Source organism: Periplaneta americana, chromosome 15, assembly GCF_040183065.1.
Source record: "Periplaneta americana isolate PAMFEO1 chromosome 15, P.americana_PAMFEO1_priV1, whole genome shotgun sequence".
In the NCBI taxonomy this organism is placed as follows: domain Eukaryota; kingdom Metazoa; phylum Arthropoda; class Insecta; order Blattodea; family Blattidae; genus Periplaneta; species Periplaneta americana.
The window spans coordinates 71,495,025-71,514,595 of NC_091131.1; the positions used below are offsets into that span (position 1 = coordinate 71,495,025).

Sequence of the window (19,571 nt, forward strand, 5' to 3'; positions counted from 1 at the left end):
AAAATTCGTTAAAAATGTCGCACAATGCAACATTTAAAGCGTTATATTTCTGACGATATTGATGTTAAAATTTTTTTGAAAAATGCATTTAAAAGCTTAAAGTACTGTCTTTTATTAAATATTTACTAACTAATTTTAATATAATTATTTCAAATATTTTTTTATAATTCAATTTTTAAAACATATACATCAATGTGAAATAGCCCTATTAAAAATCTAAAAAAATGCCTACTAGGTGCACTGAAGTATTCTTAATAATTCCAGAAAAAATCAGAATGGGATCTCCAATAGTTTAATGGAAATTTAATTACTTATGACAATGTGTAGCGGTCGGCGCAACAGCAGTGGACGGGAAGTGTTAAAGCGCGCTAAGAGGTTTATCGGCGCTGGATAATTGACTGAACGTTGCAACATTACACCCAGTACGGATCAAGTTACTCGAGGAAACACTGCTAATTTACTTATTATGATATCTTCAAATAATTATAGATTATGCTTTTCAAATGTTTCTTTTCAGTCACACTTTAAATTTTCATTCGCCTACCTTCTTTCTTGACAAAAAAAAAATGTTTTACTAAATCTTTAGTTTTTGACAACGGAATGAAAGAATATAATTTTAATGTACCAGTTATTGGTTTTAGATTATGGTATCTGGCCTGCAAATTTTCAGTGTGGTTTTTGTGCTTATTGAATGGACAAAATATAAATGATACGTTAGAAATGTTTTTGTGACTAAACAAACAGTTTTTTTTGTGTTGTTATAGGATCTTGTATAGGCTAACTCTCGTGGCAAGTTTTTAACAGTATCTCCAATGCCAACACATGGACCTTTACCATGCGACATTACAAAGAAGTGCCATTCAGCACTAATTCCATAATCGTCTTTATGTAAGCAATTATTTTTATTTTTTATTTATTTATTTATTTTTTTTGGTGAACTTGATCCATTGGAAAAGTAGATGATTTTTTTCATATCGTTGAATTCTTGCTTTAAGAAACTGATTGCTTCGGATTGAAAAAAGTGAAAGGGATCGGTGTCATGTTTCATGGTTTCTGAGATGACATTACTTTCGTAACGAATTTCTGTATCTCTTTGAAATATACTACGAAAGGATTTATTTATTTGTTTATTTATTTATTTATTTATTTATTTATTTATTTATTTATTTATTTATTTATTTATTTATTTATTTATTTATTTATTTATTTATTTATTTATTTATTTATTTATTTATTTATTTATTTAAATATACAGAATAAAGAATATAATTACAAACAAGAGAAATAGAAATAAAATAATACAATCAATATAAAAAAGGAGATGCAGTAGTATTAACAAAATTTGAGACCGAATGAGCAGCGCTCGTGTTCGGTCACAGTTCAGATATAATATTAATAGGCCTATAAGAGAATATAAAATAAAGTAGGAAGTAAATTAAAATTGTATTGTATTGTGGCTTGGCATATGTACCAATGCACACCTTGTATTGAATCTTGTATTATAAATGAATAATAATATTGTTTGGCCAAATACCTGCATAGAATTGGAATATATCAGTCCCCTAACTGTCCATTGTGCAACTCAAACCAAGAAATGGATTCGGAACATCTCAAAATCTGTGCTTCAGTGGCTGGTCATGATAATATCTTTGAAAAATATTGGAGAGCAAGAGGTCAATTGACTTTATTGTCAAACGCCTGGCATTAGAAAATAACAACAACATAATTTTCAGAAAAGTCTGCAATAACTATGTAATTTTCAGGTTGTACCTTTCTTTGCATTCCGTCAAAAATAAAATATGGCTGACTTTTGAATGGATGATGATGCATCTTCTACATGAAAAACTTAACATGCTAGGGAGCCTTTTACTTTTGAAACTTTTCACGGGGGTATCGTTTTGTTGTATCTTTCTTTTCTTGATAGAGGATTCTATTGACATCAAACTCTTGTTTAATTCCTCAGTATTACTGATTTCTAGCACTGTATCCATAGAACTGCTAGAAGAAGTACTGGGATAATCACTTTCTCTGTCCGCACTTTCATTTGATTCATGTTTATTAATATCACAAGAACTACCGGCTTCACATATAATTTCACCTGACCTATGCGGAAATTGATTGATTTTTACGGAACAAATCACATATTTGCACACTCAAAGACTCCTTTAAATTGAGATTTATCAATAAGTCGCGACTTACGCGTCTCAGTGTACTTTTCTTTTTAAAAGCGTGATTAGGAAGGTAAATGGATGTAAACACTTGTTATATATTACGCGATCTTTACCATCACTCATGTTATATAGAAGTCACGTCACTGCGCGAAATTCAAACCCAAAATGATTATTTTTCTCTCCTGCCATCTGTTTACTTCCATAAAGTTTACTGCCTTACCCAGCCTTGCTATCATCAAACACTTGGCTATAGTACAGTATAAACTGTGAAGGGCTTCCCCTCTTAGCTAAGCTGACAATAATAAAATAATTTTAGATAAGATATTTACTGTTCCTTAAGGTATTAATCATTTGATGATTAGTATGGTGACATCAGATGCAACGGGGAATTTCCACGGGCAGCCTTCTAGCGTATGGCTGCAAGCAGTTCATTAGCTGGACATCTATATATCTATATTTTTCAGATTTTTAACTTGGCTATTTAATATAGTAATTTTGCTTTGAAAAAGAAACGATTAAAAAAATAGGCCAAATTTTTAATTTATTTGTGATAGGCCTAAAGTAATAAAAAGTGTTGTATTTCGTCTTTCAAATGCGCCAAACCGAAAATCTCAATTATATGTAGACACAGAGTTCTATGCGAGTTTATGTAACAGAGCGCGCATAATTTGCGTAACTTCAAATATTCATAACTACACAAATAATTAATAATTGTGAAAATAAAAAAATACGGGTCTCCTTATTTGATGTCTGGAATTCATGAAAAAAAATTCGACCATTTCCGAGAAGGTCGTGTTTTATTGCTGTGCGATTTGACGTGGAATGACTCCATACTGCTCACAACTGTCATTTAGCTCCAGTAGCATGTCCCTTAGTATCGTCTCCTCTTCTGTTAACAACGCCGTAATATCATCAGCAAATCGTATGCACTTTATTCTTCTTCCTTCTACTATCACTCCTCCCATGTTCTGTTTAATTTCTCAAAATGTAATTTACGCTTGTGTGATATAAAATGAGAATGAGAGAATTGCTTTTACACTTTTAATTCGTCATTTTACGATGCTGTATCAACTGCTATAGTTATCTAGCGTTTGAATGAGATGAAGGTGATAATGCTAACGAGATGAGTCAAGGGTCCAGCGCCGAAAGTTACCCAGCATTTGCTCTTAATGGGTTGAGGGAAAATCCTTCAACCACGCTTCTCGGCACCCTCGTAGAGTACTTGTACAAATTTGTTAGTTTTATTTGTAAAGCTATGAATTTTCTACTGAACATAAAAAAACTGAACTTAACTTCTTACTTAGAACTTGCGTACAGTGTTTGTCGTCTTCCCAAGAGTACTTACGGCCCTATCGTGAACATCTTTATTAGCAGCAATAGCGTCATCAGCTTCCTGTTTCTTTTCGCTGGATTCCCTTTCTTTTCGAATGACTTCCACCCACCTAGCAAGAGATCAATATGGCAGGGGCATTCCTCTCGCAATCTTGCTGCAGCGTCCTCAAGACTAGTGTTGCATTTTTGTTGCGAATTGTTTGAATTTTTATGAAGCACCGTTATTCGTACTTACCATTGCCCTTGAGAGAAATTTTACTGTGCTGAAGAGAACTAATTGAGGTTCCAGAGAGTCCATTCCGTAAGGTTAAAATTAAGAGAAATACTTTTCAGTTAAAGATTTACTTTGTTTTTCATTTTCTACATCCACGTATAGACTATACACTATTCGTTTTGCCTGCTCATTACGTTAGTCTGACGTTTTATCATAGCGTTACGCAATGCACTGTGGTGTAACACACTCTCACTTGAGAGCAAGTAACACGTTTATATTTTATAAGTAATTTATTCGCTGTAACTCAAAAACTATTGACTTACATAGAAACTTATTTCATATCTGAAAGCTTGTGATTCTCTGCTTATTTCATACGCAATAAGTCTGGATCTACATGCAATAGGTAGGCCTAGTTTAGGAGATGTGTTCGTTATTAGTAAATTTTATTGCCAGTTTCTTAAACCTGTAATAAATATAATAGGCCAATATTATTATAGTTATAATAAAGCAATTTACATATATTTAAACCTCTTTATTTTCTGAATAATTTACATATGGGCTTTATCGCCCTGGTCCTTGCTGTTACAAAGTTATTAAGTATTAAAAATATAGTTATTCTCAGCGATTCATTTCCGTAACGAACGCTAAGTTTCAAGTGTAGACTCGTAGCAGACATCATTCAAGTCAAAAATCAATTATATCACTTAACAAACATTTTACTGCCATTTGAAATGTCATGTGTACTAAAATGATTGTTCTATCAGACATTACAGCCTTGTGACGATCGTCATTAGATCACTGATTCCCTGCATTTTTTCTAATAATTGTTTAATGTTCTAGTACTAAAACACAGAAATCAATTGGAAACAATGAATTTAATGAACAGAACCACATATATTCCGATAAATTGTTTAAGTAAAAATACATTATGTTTCTCTAGAACGTACTTGATTTTAATAATTGGCTGTAAAAATTTAATCGTTTAAGATAGCATCATCATTTGCAGGAGATACTGGAGAAAAAGTACAACATTTATGTAAGGAATCTATTTGTTTCTCATTAGTTTTTGATGAAAGGACAGACGTGTCCGACATCTCGTAGCTTGTAATTCATAGGTAAATGAAAATCTAATGCTTGCAGAAGAACTAAAGTATTAAAATTGGTGGGAAAACTTAATTTAGATTTTAGGTAGTACAACTAACTACCTGGATGTCGAATACAGTGTTACTCTAAAGTGCTTGTTAGTTTACAAAGTTGCATTATACTTTGTGAGAAAAATTAATTAATTTACTTATTTATTTATTTATTTATTTATTTATTTATTTATTTATTTATTTATTTATTTATTTATTTATTTATTTATTTATATCACTAATTTAAATCATATCATATTCACCTATTACTTTTTTTTTTTTTTTTACAAAAGCAATGTAGAAAAGAACAATTGATTTCTACTTAAAAATGGTCTGGTTTATGTCATTTTTCGTCTAACTCTACGCGCTTGACACCCGCCTAGTGTTTGCACACCACTGATTTCCTATCCCTCTACAATCAGCAGGTTTCCAAACGATTTATCTTGTCAATCTCTTGGCATTGTACTAGCGCCTGACACCTGCGAATGATTTCGAGGTCATAAAATGCGCTTGCTTTTGACATCGCTGGTCTAGGTTGTAAACCCGATTTTCTGTACAAGAACATCATTTTATTCCATCAGGCAACCATATTTCAGGGAAGGTTAACTGCAATAATATTTGCATCTAGGACTCGGAAAACTCTCACAATGTGATTGAATACATTCGAGATAGTCCAAAACTTGATGTGCACTCTAACAAAATGAAATCATTGACCGTCTTATGGGTATGGTGGGTTTTCCTATAATATGGCGCTTATTTTAAATTTATGTCTTAAGTTGTTAAACTTTTACAGAAACTGAAATAAGACACATTCGAGCGGGACACTTTGTGTGTAGGAAGAAAAAGAATGGGACTTTCAAGGAGATGGCTTGAATAAACAGTCGGAAAATATTTTTGGTAGTGGTGTACCGATTTCTGAAATTGAAGGTATTGGAAATTTCACATGCCGTTAATATTTACTAAGGTGTAAATGAAAATATTAAGACATAATTATTAAGTAAGTAATTATTAGGCTTGAAATGTTGGGGACCGATAGGGTGCGTTACAGTGGTTTCAAGTTGACTATCCGTTCACCATACTCTAGCATGCATAAACAGTGTGCCTGCTGAATACTCCATTCGCCAGTTACTACCGTAGCATGCGTAAACAGTGTACCTGCTGAATAATAATGCCGAAGGTTAAAGGTTCTCAGGCGCATATTTTTGCAGCGGAATTTGGTGAGTGTTTTGAAGTGAATGACGGGAACATTACATGTAAATTATGTAATACAAACATACGAGATAACAAGCGATATTATATACAGAGACATTGTAGCACAAGAAAAGAAACGAGGAAACTCAAACCCACGAATAATTCTATGATAATTCTTCTGCACATAACGAAAGGTACGTAAAAATATATCTTTGTAATGCTATGTAGTGTATATTTATTTTTAGAGCTTTCCAGATTTCTTTATGTGCACCTTGTTATTCCCGTAATCGATCGCAAAACCAAATCAATCCTCTCGTATTAATTCACGTCCCCGGCCTATGTACCATGCTGCAGTCAACTTGTGTAATCAACATTACAAGCCTTGTCATTATATAGAACAAAAAATCTGTTTTTCATTTGTAAATCATTGTACAAGAAAAGTAAGTCATGAAGTAGGCTTACAAACCTATAATAATTCCTTCATTAACTTTTTCATTCATTTATTCTCCTTTAAACTAATTCAATCATACATGCAATTATTTGGACAATCATTCGTGTTTAATAGAATACAATAGAAATAGCCGCTTAAAATTGGTGCATTGCTATACAGTAGAACTTGGTTATAACGATATCCAAGGGACTTTAAAAATTAAGTTGTTATAAACGAGTGTCGCAGTAACCAAGATTCACATTATCAATCTAGTGAGGTGGAAAATGAAAAATAACAAACTTAATTAGACTTATTTTAGATTTATATATTGACTTTTAAGCCTACCATGAACATAATAAAATACACGTAGGCCTACAATTATAAATGCAGTATTCTGTATTAAAACAGCTTGTTCAGTACTCACCAAATTACTTTACTTAGGAGTGAAGTAATCAGTTATTTTACTCTGTTGTCTCCTACTTGCCCAATACACACTTTCTAAATTACGTTCTATGTTCATAATTTCAGTTGTAATTTCACTGCTCTTTCCTAGCTTCATAGAACATGTTCATAATTCTAATGACTTATAAAGCGTCACTCACGTCTTTTAGTGCCCATACTGCGTTAAAATGCGTGCACTTAGTGAAAACTTCCTGTCGAAACTGACCTAATACCGCATGAATTCGGGCAGGTTACAAGGGGTGGGGAATCCGCCTGCATTCCAGAGGTCTATGACAGAAGGGACAGTAAAGAATTTTTCAGGGCTAGATTTCAACAAAATATTTCTTGAAATACTTTGGTTCTTAGAAAATCTTATTCCAAACTGAAGTTGGAAACGACGTTGTATGCGAGGTAGACGCATATACTACGTTTGTCGTATTAAGCAAGATAGAAAAGCATATGTCTTAGGGGGAATTAGTTGGGACCACAGAATATTTGACGTTATAGGCGAGGTGTCGCACAAAACGAGGTCGCTATAACCAAGTTATACTGTAATTTGAAAAATGTTTTAATCTTCTCAAATATATTTAGGATAATAACTTGTAACTTATGGAGAACTTTAAACACTACAAATTAAATAGTTCACTTCCCATTATTCCGCTTCTTGGTAGGTTGTTTGGGACAGAGACACTCCCTTCCAATGTTGCTTTCTATCCAGTCCAAGTAATCTGCGATCTTTGTATATACCCCTGGATTGTTGGCCCTAGCGCAGCCCTCTCCCCAAGATACAACACCTGGAAACGGAATTTCGGTTAAAACGTGCTATTCGTCGTGGTACAATAATTATAAGGCGATAAACATGGTGGAGATTTTACAGAAAATGTAATAGATATGTTATCCGTAATGTATTCTTATTAGATACCGTATTTATTGTCAATTTCACACGAACTTACGCGGAACATACGAAAACAATTTACTTTCTCATAATACCGTGTAATCAGTAACTGATTTCCTCCATATATTTTACTTATATATTTCATATATGCAATGATAAAGACCTGAACTCCTACGTATTGTAGCCTATAGAATACATATATCTGTGATTAAGAGTTAATTTAAGCCTAAATTGAATTCGAATCATGTCGATACGGGTACGAAAAATCCTTAACATAAGAATGCAAACGGAAATTTTAATGTTTCTGCGTCATTTTAATGTATAATCGAATTTTGCGTAGTCAGATAGCATAAAAGGACCACTGTGCGACGTTAACCACACAGACAATTTCAAGTGCATGACACTTACCAATTACTTCGTATTCTCCGTCTCCATCCTGGATATGGAGGGGCCCGCCGCTGTCACCCTGCAAAAAGAAAAATTCCCTACTTTCCGAAATGTATATTATATAGGCCCTAAGACCGATAGAAAATGTCAAGATCCACACCTTAACATCTACTGAATTAATGATGGTAGAAATGGGAATTACAATTTTTAAGAAAAGCATTGTTTCCTTTGAAGTAAAATTTACCGATGTCTCCAGTTTTCTTGTAATTTGTCTAAATGTTAATACTGTTTTAATTGGTCATTTTACGACTCTTTATCAGCTGCTATAGTTATCTAGCGTCTGAGTGAGATGAAAGTGATAATGTCAGCGAGATGAGTCCAGAGTCCAACGCCGAAATTTACCCAGTATTTGCTCTTAATTGATTGAGAGAAAACCTCGGAAAAATCCTCAACCAGATACCTTGTTCCAACCTGGATTTGAACCCGGGCCCGCTCCCATACTATTACAATGCCTATGAGAAAAATCTAAAACAAAATAAATCGATGGAAATTATAGACTGAGTGTTTAAAACTTGTATAATATGCTGCAAAAACATGTCTATAACATGTTCGAAATACTAATTTTTCCGAAGCCCAGTAAAAATTGAACCATACTAATGTGCGACAGAAAAAGAGTAACGGAATTGACGGGGTAACGTGAAGAATATACAAAATTGTATGAAAATCATTGTAATCAGCAGCAACATTCGCCATTTGTATGTATGTATTTATTCACACTGCAATGGGTATATACCCGGTGGCAGTGGTAACTAATTACACTCAATAATTACAATAAAAATTATTAATTAAAAATACAATTAATAATAATACCAATAATTAATACTAACAATAATTTATAATAATAATAATTTGCACAGCTAGTTTTTAAACCACTAACTAAAATAATTGAATCGGGGATTGCAGAAACAGCACATGTCATGAAAACTAAATTTTTCAGTAGACACAAAAACGGTATTACTGGTGGTAGACCACATCATTGGTTATAGTACTGGCTTCTTCAAACAGAAGTGTAATAGATGTGTCGTTTTATACCAAATTTATTGGAATCTGATGAATTGTTAATGAAATAAATCAATATATATTGGCTTGACATGTGCTGTTTCTGGAAGGAATCAAAATTGTAGTATAATAATTTCAGTTCAACTAAAGTTTATTTGTCAAATTAGAGGTATAATATATGCACAGGCCTAATGTATACTTAGTAGATAAGTTCAGCATATAAATGAACTTATTTTTCCACAATAGGCCACTGAAGAATATTATTGTAAAATTCTTGATATTCATGTGGTATGTAACGCATTAGTTTGCGTATATCGTCAAGCTTCTCTCTTTGAATTGGCACGATTTTGTCTGGATATGCCAATGAAGAAGGTAAATATGGTATTCTCCTTTGTACTTACAAGCAAACATTCTCATGGGGGCAGACAAAAAAATTAATATTTTTTCTTCCATAATTTTAATAATGTCAAAAGAAGCGCTTACACAAATTTTGGCCACTCGAGCGCAATTACGAGGGCCGTAAAAAATGTTTCCCTGGGGCCGTTTAAAGAAAGAGAACAAAATTTCATGGAAAGTTTTATTGGAACGTATAGCAATTGTTGAGTTATTTTCCAACGTATTCACCACCAGAATTGAGACGTCATTCAGTGGGATCAATTTTTGTATCCTTGTGTCGTAGATGTCTGCCGTCTGGAATCGGAACCAATGTGTCGGCACATGTCTTTGACATGAGTTGTTTCTGTGCGCTTCCAGGATTTCACAGGTCTCCAAATGTGAGACGGCTATACTGACATATCGATCGTCTAGTTCAAAAGTGCGACAACTCAAAAAAACAAGTTTTGAGATATCTTCAGTTGAAAGTTTCAAATAAATCATCTAGAAAGGAACAGATTTCTGGTTCATAACCACGACAATTAGAAATGAGTCAGTATTCAGGACGAGTTTATCACAATCTTCCAGTTCATTATTAATAGATTTCGAAATGTACTAATAATGAATTAGTAAAGTCCATAGTTATAATTACTTCTAAAGCAGTTTATTTAGTTTTTTTTTCTTTTTGGTTGTAAATATGACTTATCTCAATACTGAATCGGAAAGAGCTCCGAAAGGGGCTTTCAGTAGTATAAATAACTAAAAAATTGTCATTTTTTAGTTGTCGCACTTTTGAACTGGACGATCGATATGTGGTTCCTGCATGGAATGATAGCCCTAAATCAACAGTCCATGAAACTCGAATAAACTCATTTCGCCACATATAGTGACATGTGCTGTTTCTGCAATCCCTGATTCAATTATTATAGGAGATATTTAACGCTGGCAAGGGTCCGTAATAGTCTATAGCACCAGGTCTAAGGCAATGACGACGAAAAAGTTAAAAACGATTATGTTGATAATGATAACAGTAATAATAATAATAATAATAACAATAATAATAAATAACTTAAAATTCATGCTCTTACTGTACATGCGTCCTTCTTCCCTTGAGGATATCCTGCACACATCATAGTTTCGTATATATCTTTCTCGGTGTAGGAAGTCTTAAGACAGTTGACTCTGGACATTATCTTTACATCCACTTTCAGCAGAACGTTGTTCGAGGGGTCAGGACTGAACTCGGACGTCTTACCCCATCCCGCTACAGTCGCCATGATTCCATCGTAATTTTTCTTTCCTAATAGAGTGGACATTGAAGAAATTAGTGATAATTTTTTTCTAATCTCTTATGTTTATTTTATGATCTACCAATATCGATATCGTGTGCTTACATAAGTACAGAGCGAATGCGTTTTCGAAGTTAACAATTATTTTAGATTCACATTTAATAAGAATACATTTATATAATATTTATCTATTATTTATTACAAATTTAGGTTGCCAACTTTTTTGGAGAAAATAAGGGAGACAAAGGAATAGACACACAATTTCACATAGACAATTGACAAATTATTCAGTTCGATTATTTAAAGGGAGACTCCATTGAAAATCATGAAAATTTTCCAAATTATATTGGCTATTTCACTTCTTTAGAATATATAGTTTTATACCCCAAATAGATTTAGTTCAGTTCTGATTGCAAATATGTTCATTTTTTTAAATTAAGCCTGTAAAAGGGCGTGGCCTTTAAAGAGCTGTTAAAATTATTTTTTCATCAAAGAATTCTTTCTCACAAATTTCTAATTACAAATCTAGTAACTTTTTTCTCTAAAGTTAGCTCCCGGAAGTTACTAGATGAATGTAGCGGAGGAGAATTTTAATAGGTTACACAAATATTCATTTTACTTTCAAATCCATTTTTCCATAAGTTTATTTTTGTTGATTCAACACCAACTTTTTTATGCCAAATATTAATCAATCTGGATTAAACTTTTACTGTAAGTGTTTATGAGGTATCTGTATGTTTCTATGCATTTATTTTGTGAGAAAATATGTTATTTGTTTTTTTTTTCATTAATATTTTTATGAATTATAAAAAAAATAACATTTTCAAAATTTCAAAAAAAAAAAAATTCAAAGTGAATAAATGATATATTCCATAAAATGAATGCATAGAAATGTTTCTCTATATCTTGTGAATGTGACAAAAAACAGAAATCTCAAAAATTGAGGTCTCCGATCATGCCCAGTATCTTATATCTGGAACTTCTAATATTCCATCGGCCCAGTCTTTCTTTGGGTAACTGTACATTTTTCTTATCTAAGCTCACTCTTACTTACGGTTTTCAGGAATGCAAGCAGGTCGTATTTTCTTCGTGAAATCGACAGCGGTTTCGAGTTCTATTATACCTATGTCGTTATAATAATGTTTGTTGTCGTACTTTTCATGGATCGTCATTTTTACCACATTTATCTCTTCTCCTACTGGATTATCCAAGTTGTGTTCCCCTAACTGAATTTTAGTGTCTTCTACTTTCCGCCTGTAAAAAAAGTATAATGTAATAAACTAATAATATAGGCCTGGCCTATTGGAAGCGTAAGCTCAGGCTGTAAACCGTGAAGCTCAATGGGCATAGACTATATCTCTTACTTCAGGAGTCAAAAGTAAATACGTCCAAATGTCCATTTTGGGATATGGTGAGATGAATGTTCACCTTTCCATACAGCTTTGGGACTTCCTTTCTTTGAATAGCGAAATATATAGGCAACTATCACTCCCTATAATTTGGAAGTACCAACATCCAAACAAGCATAAAATAGACCTACTATATGGTATACAAAATTTTTCAAAAGTATAGATACAAAATGCAGGGGTGACTATAGAGCAACGAAACAAGGCAGAAAGTTCTAATAAACATAACTGGTCACGATATCTCTATTAAGATGTGATCAACTAAGACATTTCTGAAATATATTAAGAGTTAAATTTCATTTGTAAGATAAGGGCATCAATAAGGCGAAGTTTCTTATCATTTGTTACGATAATAGACAACGATTGTGACATCGTTTCTACTTTCAGAAGGCATAATTTGCAGAGGCATCTGTATATGGACAATATTAAGTTCATAGGATGATTCATACTTCCTTTTGTTTATACTAATTACTACTTTACTTCGATTGCTATAGTTTTTGTTTTAAATGACATTTTCATATTTATATCGCAATAAAATACAAAATTTGCTACACTCAACCTGTAATTAATTTCTTATCAGACGAAAAACTCAGTATTATATTTTTCTAGAGTAATCCTCCAGATTAACTGTACCATTGCTGCGAGAGGTCCAGGAAGAATTACAAAAGCAACGAACCATATACTTAATTGTAAGACGCAATACTAGGATTACTTCCTGGATCTCTGGGCAATGAACAGTAGAAAGAAAAAAAAAACAAAAAGAAACAATGTGCCTCTTGTGGTACAGGTAATCTGAAGAATTACCTTTTCTAGTAATGAATAGTGTGTTGTAGCCAATATAAATCTCACCCGTCTATGCAATGCGCTGCTGTAAGTACGTGTTTCTTCGTAATAAGAGTGCCACCGCAATCGAAGGAGCCCCCATTGAAGATCGCAACCAGCCAGGGGAACTCGTGTTGGCGAGACTCCACGCCCCCCACTATAGCTCCCTGGCTTGAGGAACTGCTCCCGCAAACTATAAAATATAAAGAAAAATACGTAGCCTATATAGAATGATCCATTATTAACGTGAATAACCTGAAGAGATGATTCCTCAGGTTCTTTCAGTAGGGCCTACGTACAGAGGACAGGGAACTTAGCTGCACCAAAACTTATTGCATTGACCCTCCTATTACCAAGGTTTTTCACAACTTACTATACCAAGTGGTAATGCAATTACTTCCATAAAAATCATATACAGATCTTTAAGTAATTGGAGTATAAACAATTTATGTAGACTATTATTGACTGTAGACTTACAAAACATGTAAAAATATATATTATTATGTACCGAAGTACATATGATATTTCCGTGCAGATATTCTGCGTCATCATATGATTAAAGATGAGTGGAACGGAGAAAAAATTCTCTCCGGCACCGGGATTTGAACCCGGGTGATCTACGTGCTGAGGCTCTATCCACTAAGCCACACCGGATTTACATCCCGATGTCGGATCGAATCCTCTCAGTTTAAGTTCCACATCTTGGGTTCCCTCTAGTGGCCTACTCTCATGCACTGCGTCATAGATGTATGACAGTGGGACCATGTCCACATACATGTGCAGAGGTGCACTCATTATGAGTGAATAAGTGGCCGGGATCCGACGGAATAAGAGCCGAGTGCACCTCTGCACATGTGTGTGGACATGGTCCCACTGTCATACATCTATGATGCAGTGCATGAGGGTAGGCCACTAGAGGGAACCCAAGAGGTGGAACTTAAACTGAGAGGATTCGATTCGACATCGGGATGGGAATCCGGTATGGCTTAGTGGATAGAGCATCAGCACGTAGAGCTGAAAACACGGGTTCAAATCCCGGTGCCGGAGAGAATTTTTCTACGTTCCACTCATCTTTCATCAAATGTAAAAATATGAAATAATCATCCTATTTTTAAAAATGCAGGATGATTAAAAAATCATGTTCTATTTTGTTGAAAACGTATACCAAAATTAATGAACTTTAGATATTTACTGGTGACACTATGCGGTAACATATACAGTAAACTTAAATTTGCCTTCCTTCAATATCAAGACAAACTTCTCAATGCTATACTCGTATAGTTTTGACATGATGGAAAACATTTACAATCAATAAAAGTCACAGTACTATAATGCAAATTGGAAATAAATTCATTTAATTCTTGTAATTTAAATATTCGAATACCATGTGTGCACTCATGAGCATCTCAAAAACATTTGTTTATAATAAAATAAAATAAACTTAAAGTTCTAAAAATAAATAAATAAAAATGTAAAACTAATAAATCAAATGTTAGTTCTTTGTTGAAACTCAAATATTCGAACAACACGTATACTACAATAAGCATCTTGAAAAAAGACTCCATGAATAATTATTTCGTCGTTGTTCCTACAATAACTCCTATGTGCAAAATATAACAATTTTCAGTAGAAAGAAAAGACATTTATTCATCCTATACAGCCGTACATAGGAGACTGTGAATTCTAACATTTTCGAAACAAAGAAATATAATTACATATAGGAGATTTTATTATTTGCTGTATCACTATTTAATTTATTTAATAGAGCAAAATCTGAAATCAATAAATATGTCACATAGGAGTTATTGCATGAACAACGACGATTTGTAACAAAATCACTTTTAGAAAAACAAAAACACATAGGAAAAAATTGGAAACAAAAGGTCATGATAATATAAATAGCAATATAAAATTGTTACAAATAACACGAAATAAAATAGTTTGGAAATAGGCAAACTCAGAAATTAAGAAAATTAAGCTATACATTGAATTTTACATCCTAGAATTTTTATGACACAAACTATCAAGGGGGTAACAAGATCACATCACATGAATAATGTGAATTACATCTTAAAATAGATTAATTAATATTATTCTTAATTAAAATTGCTGGTAGACATATAACAGACAAATATATGGAATTTCAAAAAGAAATACGGAGAAAAATGAAAATAGTATTGAAAAATCATGAGTGGGATAATCTTATTACACCTCTTGGTAGCAGGAATGTTGATTTACGCACATATTTTTGTGACTTCCAGCACAGATCACATATAGATGGCTCATTCCTATGTTAAAATCGGCTGCACTTTGAAGAGAACAACCGCCAGGATCGCCACCCGTCCGCCGTAAACGAACACGAGATGGCAGTACAGTCGCTAATGCAATCCAAATACGAGTTATGACGTGACTCCTTATGTAACAACTAGATGGCAGCATAGTAAACCTGACAAAAGTTGTTACCGTCAAAGCCTATAACGTCAAGCAATCTGGGTATATACGATCTAGGCTTCCAGTAAATATAGGTCCTATATTTTGGGCATTATAAATAAAATTTTTGTGGAAAAAAAAAATGAAATAAAAATGTCTCTTAAAACACTAATTTCGAAAAAATTCGTGCTAAAACAAAAATTTCGCGTTATTTCGAGAGTTTGACCTTAACTTATGGTATTTTGATCTGGAAGGGCTTGAAACATAAAATTTTGCTTTATAGCATGAAAAATGTATTTCGCGAATTCATGGTTTGTGAAAACTAGGTAGGCCCTATCATTATCATATATGGATACCTACATACAAATTGCCCCTTTCTTATCAAAGAATAATATTATTAAAAGTACGTTCTTACCACATTTGCAAGAATCTCTTTTACTTTTCGACAGTACCATCTGTGAAGAAAAGAAAAAATTATAATGTATTTTAATATAAAATACTTATAGGTATAGAAAACTAAATAGTGGTACATAAATATCAGAGCTGTAGTCAAGCAATTCTCCATACCTCAAAGTGTAAAACTCATTCTGAGAAATGAAGGACAAGGTTCAGGAAAATTTTAGGCAGGCATTAATTAGATGTTTTACACGTTACGTAACAATTCAGTTGTTTACCATGCTGTGAGTGATATATCGTTTATATTTTGCTTTTGTCAATGTTATTTAAAAGGCACATAATATAGTAAGCACCTAAACCAGGGATACAGAACTGGCAAGAGAGGGGTGGAAAGCATGGGGAAAGCGTTGGTTCCCCGTCCACAGTCCACCGGCGTTGAATGACGTATCTGTGGCCCGTACGCAATCACGTAAGACAGACACTGAATATAAATGCCCTCCCCTACCAAGTCAATGACGCAGGGGTGGAAGGAAGGGGTGAGTGACGTAACGCCACGATTATCGCCCAGTTCTGCAAGCCTGATCTAAACAGTAAGAAAAACGTCTTTTTTACAATCTCAAAAGTGAGTCTTTGACATTATTTATAAAATATGTTGTTTGAATAGATGTGTAATTTTTCATATAGGCCATTCCCGTAAAATTGATATTTGTAATCCAAAACGAAGACATTTTATCGACATTTACATTGTAACTTATAAGGTTTATATATTTTATTTATACTTCTTAACAATAATTAATTACAGTTACTAATGAAGTATTAAATATTCCTAACTATACTGTTTCAAAACATATCCTTACCTTCGGAAAACATACTGTTGTCAGTACCATAACAACAATGCTCCGCCGATATATTGCCGCCATTCTGAAAATAAAAAAGTAGAAGCGTAAGAAAAATTTGGAACATTTACTATAATTGCTGTTAGTAACGAATTATCTATGAGCCTACGCTACACACACAATAAGAATATCTTCAATAGACACATTTATTGCGCTTAAACTCCTGTTACTATCAACTTATATTTTACCCCCTTTAACTACAAGGTGACTTTGATCTCCATAATTATTCATAAGTTACTAGTGAGGCACTACCTGCGTTCAGTTTCTTTATTAGGTTGTTCTTTGTCGTATCCTGATCTCATCTTGCAGCATTTAGTATCCATTCTGTACGTTAATTTTTTGTCCTCGAAAGTAAAATTGTTGCTATGGTTACCAATTTACCTAAGACTGTGATGTTCAAACCCTATCGATGGCATTGAATATTTTTCTTTAAGGGATTAGGTACAGCTTACAGCAGTAAAATTTTTGTAAATATTCAACATTTTTTTCCTCCATTACTGTATCTTGTACAATAATGAAAATAGGTATGTGTAAAACAATGTCCTTCTGCTATATGAAAACAATATTTTTACGATTTAAAAAAATTATTTATATATATATTTTTTTTCAAAATTCATAATGGTGATAGTTCGCTGTGCAGTGATGAATTGTTTCCCTCATAACTCATAAAATTGTTAACTTTTTCATGTTCTCTCTCTTTTATTTTATTGCTGAAACTCATGTTTACAATATCATGCTCTTTCAACTACATTCCTTAATAAATATATATATTTTTTTAATTTTGTGTTAAAAGAAAATACTTACATTTGACAATTTTTTTAATTAGTTAAATATTTTATTAGGAAATCTATTACAGATAGAGAAGTGATCTTGCATCATATTGTAGATATGACATGAATAAATACACACAAAAAATTTCATCACAGAATGTTGGATAGTTTTTCAGTTATGTGGGAAAAGCTTCATCACTACACAGTGAACTGAATTTGAAAAAAAATGTAAATAATTTTTTAAGTCATAAAAATATTTGTACATATAGCAGAAGAACAGTGTTTCACACATACTTACTTACTTACTTAATTACGTACTTACTTACTTACTTACTTATTTACTTACTTACTTACTCACTTACTTACTGGCTTTTTAAGGAACCCGGATGTTCATTGCCGCCCTCACATAAGCCCGCCATCGGTCCCTATCCTGAGCAAGATTAATCCATTCTCTATCATCATATCCCACCTCCCTCAAATCCATTTTAATATTATCTTCCCATGTACGTCTCGGCCTCCCTAAAGGTCTTTTTCCCTGCGGCCTCCCAACTAACACTCTATATGCATTTCTGGATTCGCCCACACGTGCTACATGCCCTGCCCATCTCAAACGTCTGGATTTAATGTTCCTAATTACGTCAGGTGAAGAATACAATGCGTGTTGTGTAACTTTCTCCATTCTCCTGTAACTTCATCCCTCTTAGCCCCAAATATTTTCCTAAGCACACATACTAATTTTCATTATTCTACAAGATACCGTAATGGACGAAAAAAATGTTGAATATTTCCAAAATTTTACTGCTGTAAGCTGTACCTAACCCCTTAAGAACGACAAAAATCCTTACCATCCTTCCTTAACAAGGAAGTAACGTGCCGAGATTTGTGTGGCAAATTTATGGAATGTAAAAACTATTCTGTTTCTGATTTAAAATTGCTTTGCTAGTCATGATGTCATAAACCTCGAATTTAATTACCAACACTTCGCGCTGAGTATGTTCCAGGAATCTGTTAGTAACAATAATATGTATTAAAATATATTAATAATTAAACTAATCAAAGACTTGTTATACGTTACCTAACTCCAGAAAATCAGCAATCACAAGCACTTCAAGCACTTTGGTGTTGCTGCGTACTTCCATGTGCTATGTTTAATGTCAAAGTGCATAATCTGGGTGTTGAATATAACAGCCATTAATGTGGCAAAGTATTTTCTGATACACTGCATGACTGAGTGCGTTACAGTTCACTGTAATTGAACTGTCGTCGTATGAAAAATCAAAGTGCCTGCAAAACGATCAATTAAAATCCGTGTTAAGTTTTGGAATGTTAACATTGCGACACACGTTATCACTTTCAATAGTAGACTATTAAGACAGAGTCGCACAATGGTCTATTGTGAAGTTAGATTATTTAAAATGAAGTATAAGTAAGATAAGAGGTTACGGTCAGTGGGCCGTAATTTTAACATAGAAAGAGAATTTATGTTGTTAAGAATTTTGCTTTATCAGCTCTTAACGTAAATTTTATCACTCTTGTTTAGCGTACTCAAGCCAGATATTATACTTATATAAACCTCAGCAATATAACCGTAATAATACTTCATTCTTCACTTTAGAAATGACTTATATTTTGATGCATTGTTATTTAAATACAAGCCGAAAGATATTTCTATGTGATTAGTTACCATAAGTACCATCTATTCCAAAGCTGAGGAGGATGAGGGATGACATTTTTATTTTCCACAATTTTAAAGTAGATACTTCATATTTTGTACACTTCACTCCCTTCCTATAAGTTTTTGTTTTCATATAAGTTTAATTATAATCAGAAAAATGGTTTTTGAGTTATTCAGGGTTTCAAAAAAAATTCTTACTTTCGAAATATATCTCCTCTTACAAAATGTAAGTTTTATGCATGAATATTTTTCTAAGACATCT

General features: G+C 33.1%; 1 protein-coding gene across 1 annotated transcript; it reads right to left on the bottom strand.

The window, feature by feature from the left end:
- Positions 1-6,536: 6,536 nt before the first annotated feature.
- On the bottom strand, positions 6,537-18,956 carry LOC138715120 (trypsin-1-like). The gene is made up of 8 exons (XM_069847651.1): positions 18,710-18,956; positions 16,826-16,889; positions 15,988-16,027; positions 13,170-13,335; positions 11,969-12,168; positions 10,714-10,925; positions 8,216-8,273; positions 6,537-7,706 (listed from the first exon to the last, which is right to left on the bottom strand). The coding sequence occupies exons 2-8, from the start codon at positions 16,886-16,888 to the stop codon at positions 7,555-7,557; spliced, it is 891 nt and encodes a 296-aa protein (XP_069703752.1). The 5' UTR covers position 16,889; positions 18,710-18,956; the 3' UTR covers positions 6,537-7,554.
- Positions 18,957-19,571: the final 615 nt, after the last annotated feature.

Excerpts from the sequence above, each read along its gene's own strand:
- LOC138715120 (XM_069847651.1), bottom strand. The coding sequence starts at position 16,888 with ATGGCGGCAATATATCGGCGGAGCATTGTTGTTATGGTACTGACAACA. Across the intron at positions 12,169-13,169 it reads GCAGCGCATTGCATAGACGG|GCGGAAAGTAGAAGACACTA; the intron begins GTGAGATTTATA and ends CTTTTTTTACAG. Across the intron at positions 10,926-11,968 it reads TGCTTGCATTCCTGAAAACC|GAAAGAAAAATTACGATGGA; the intron begins GTAAGTAAGAGT and ends CCACTCTATTAG.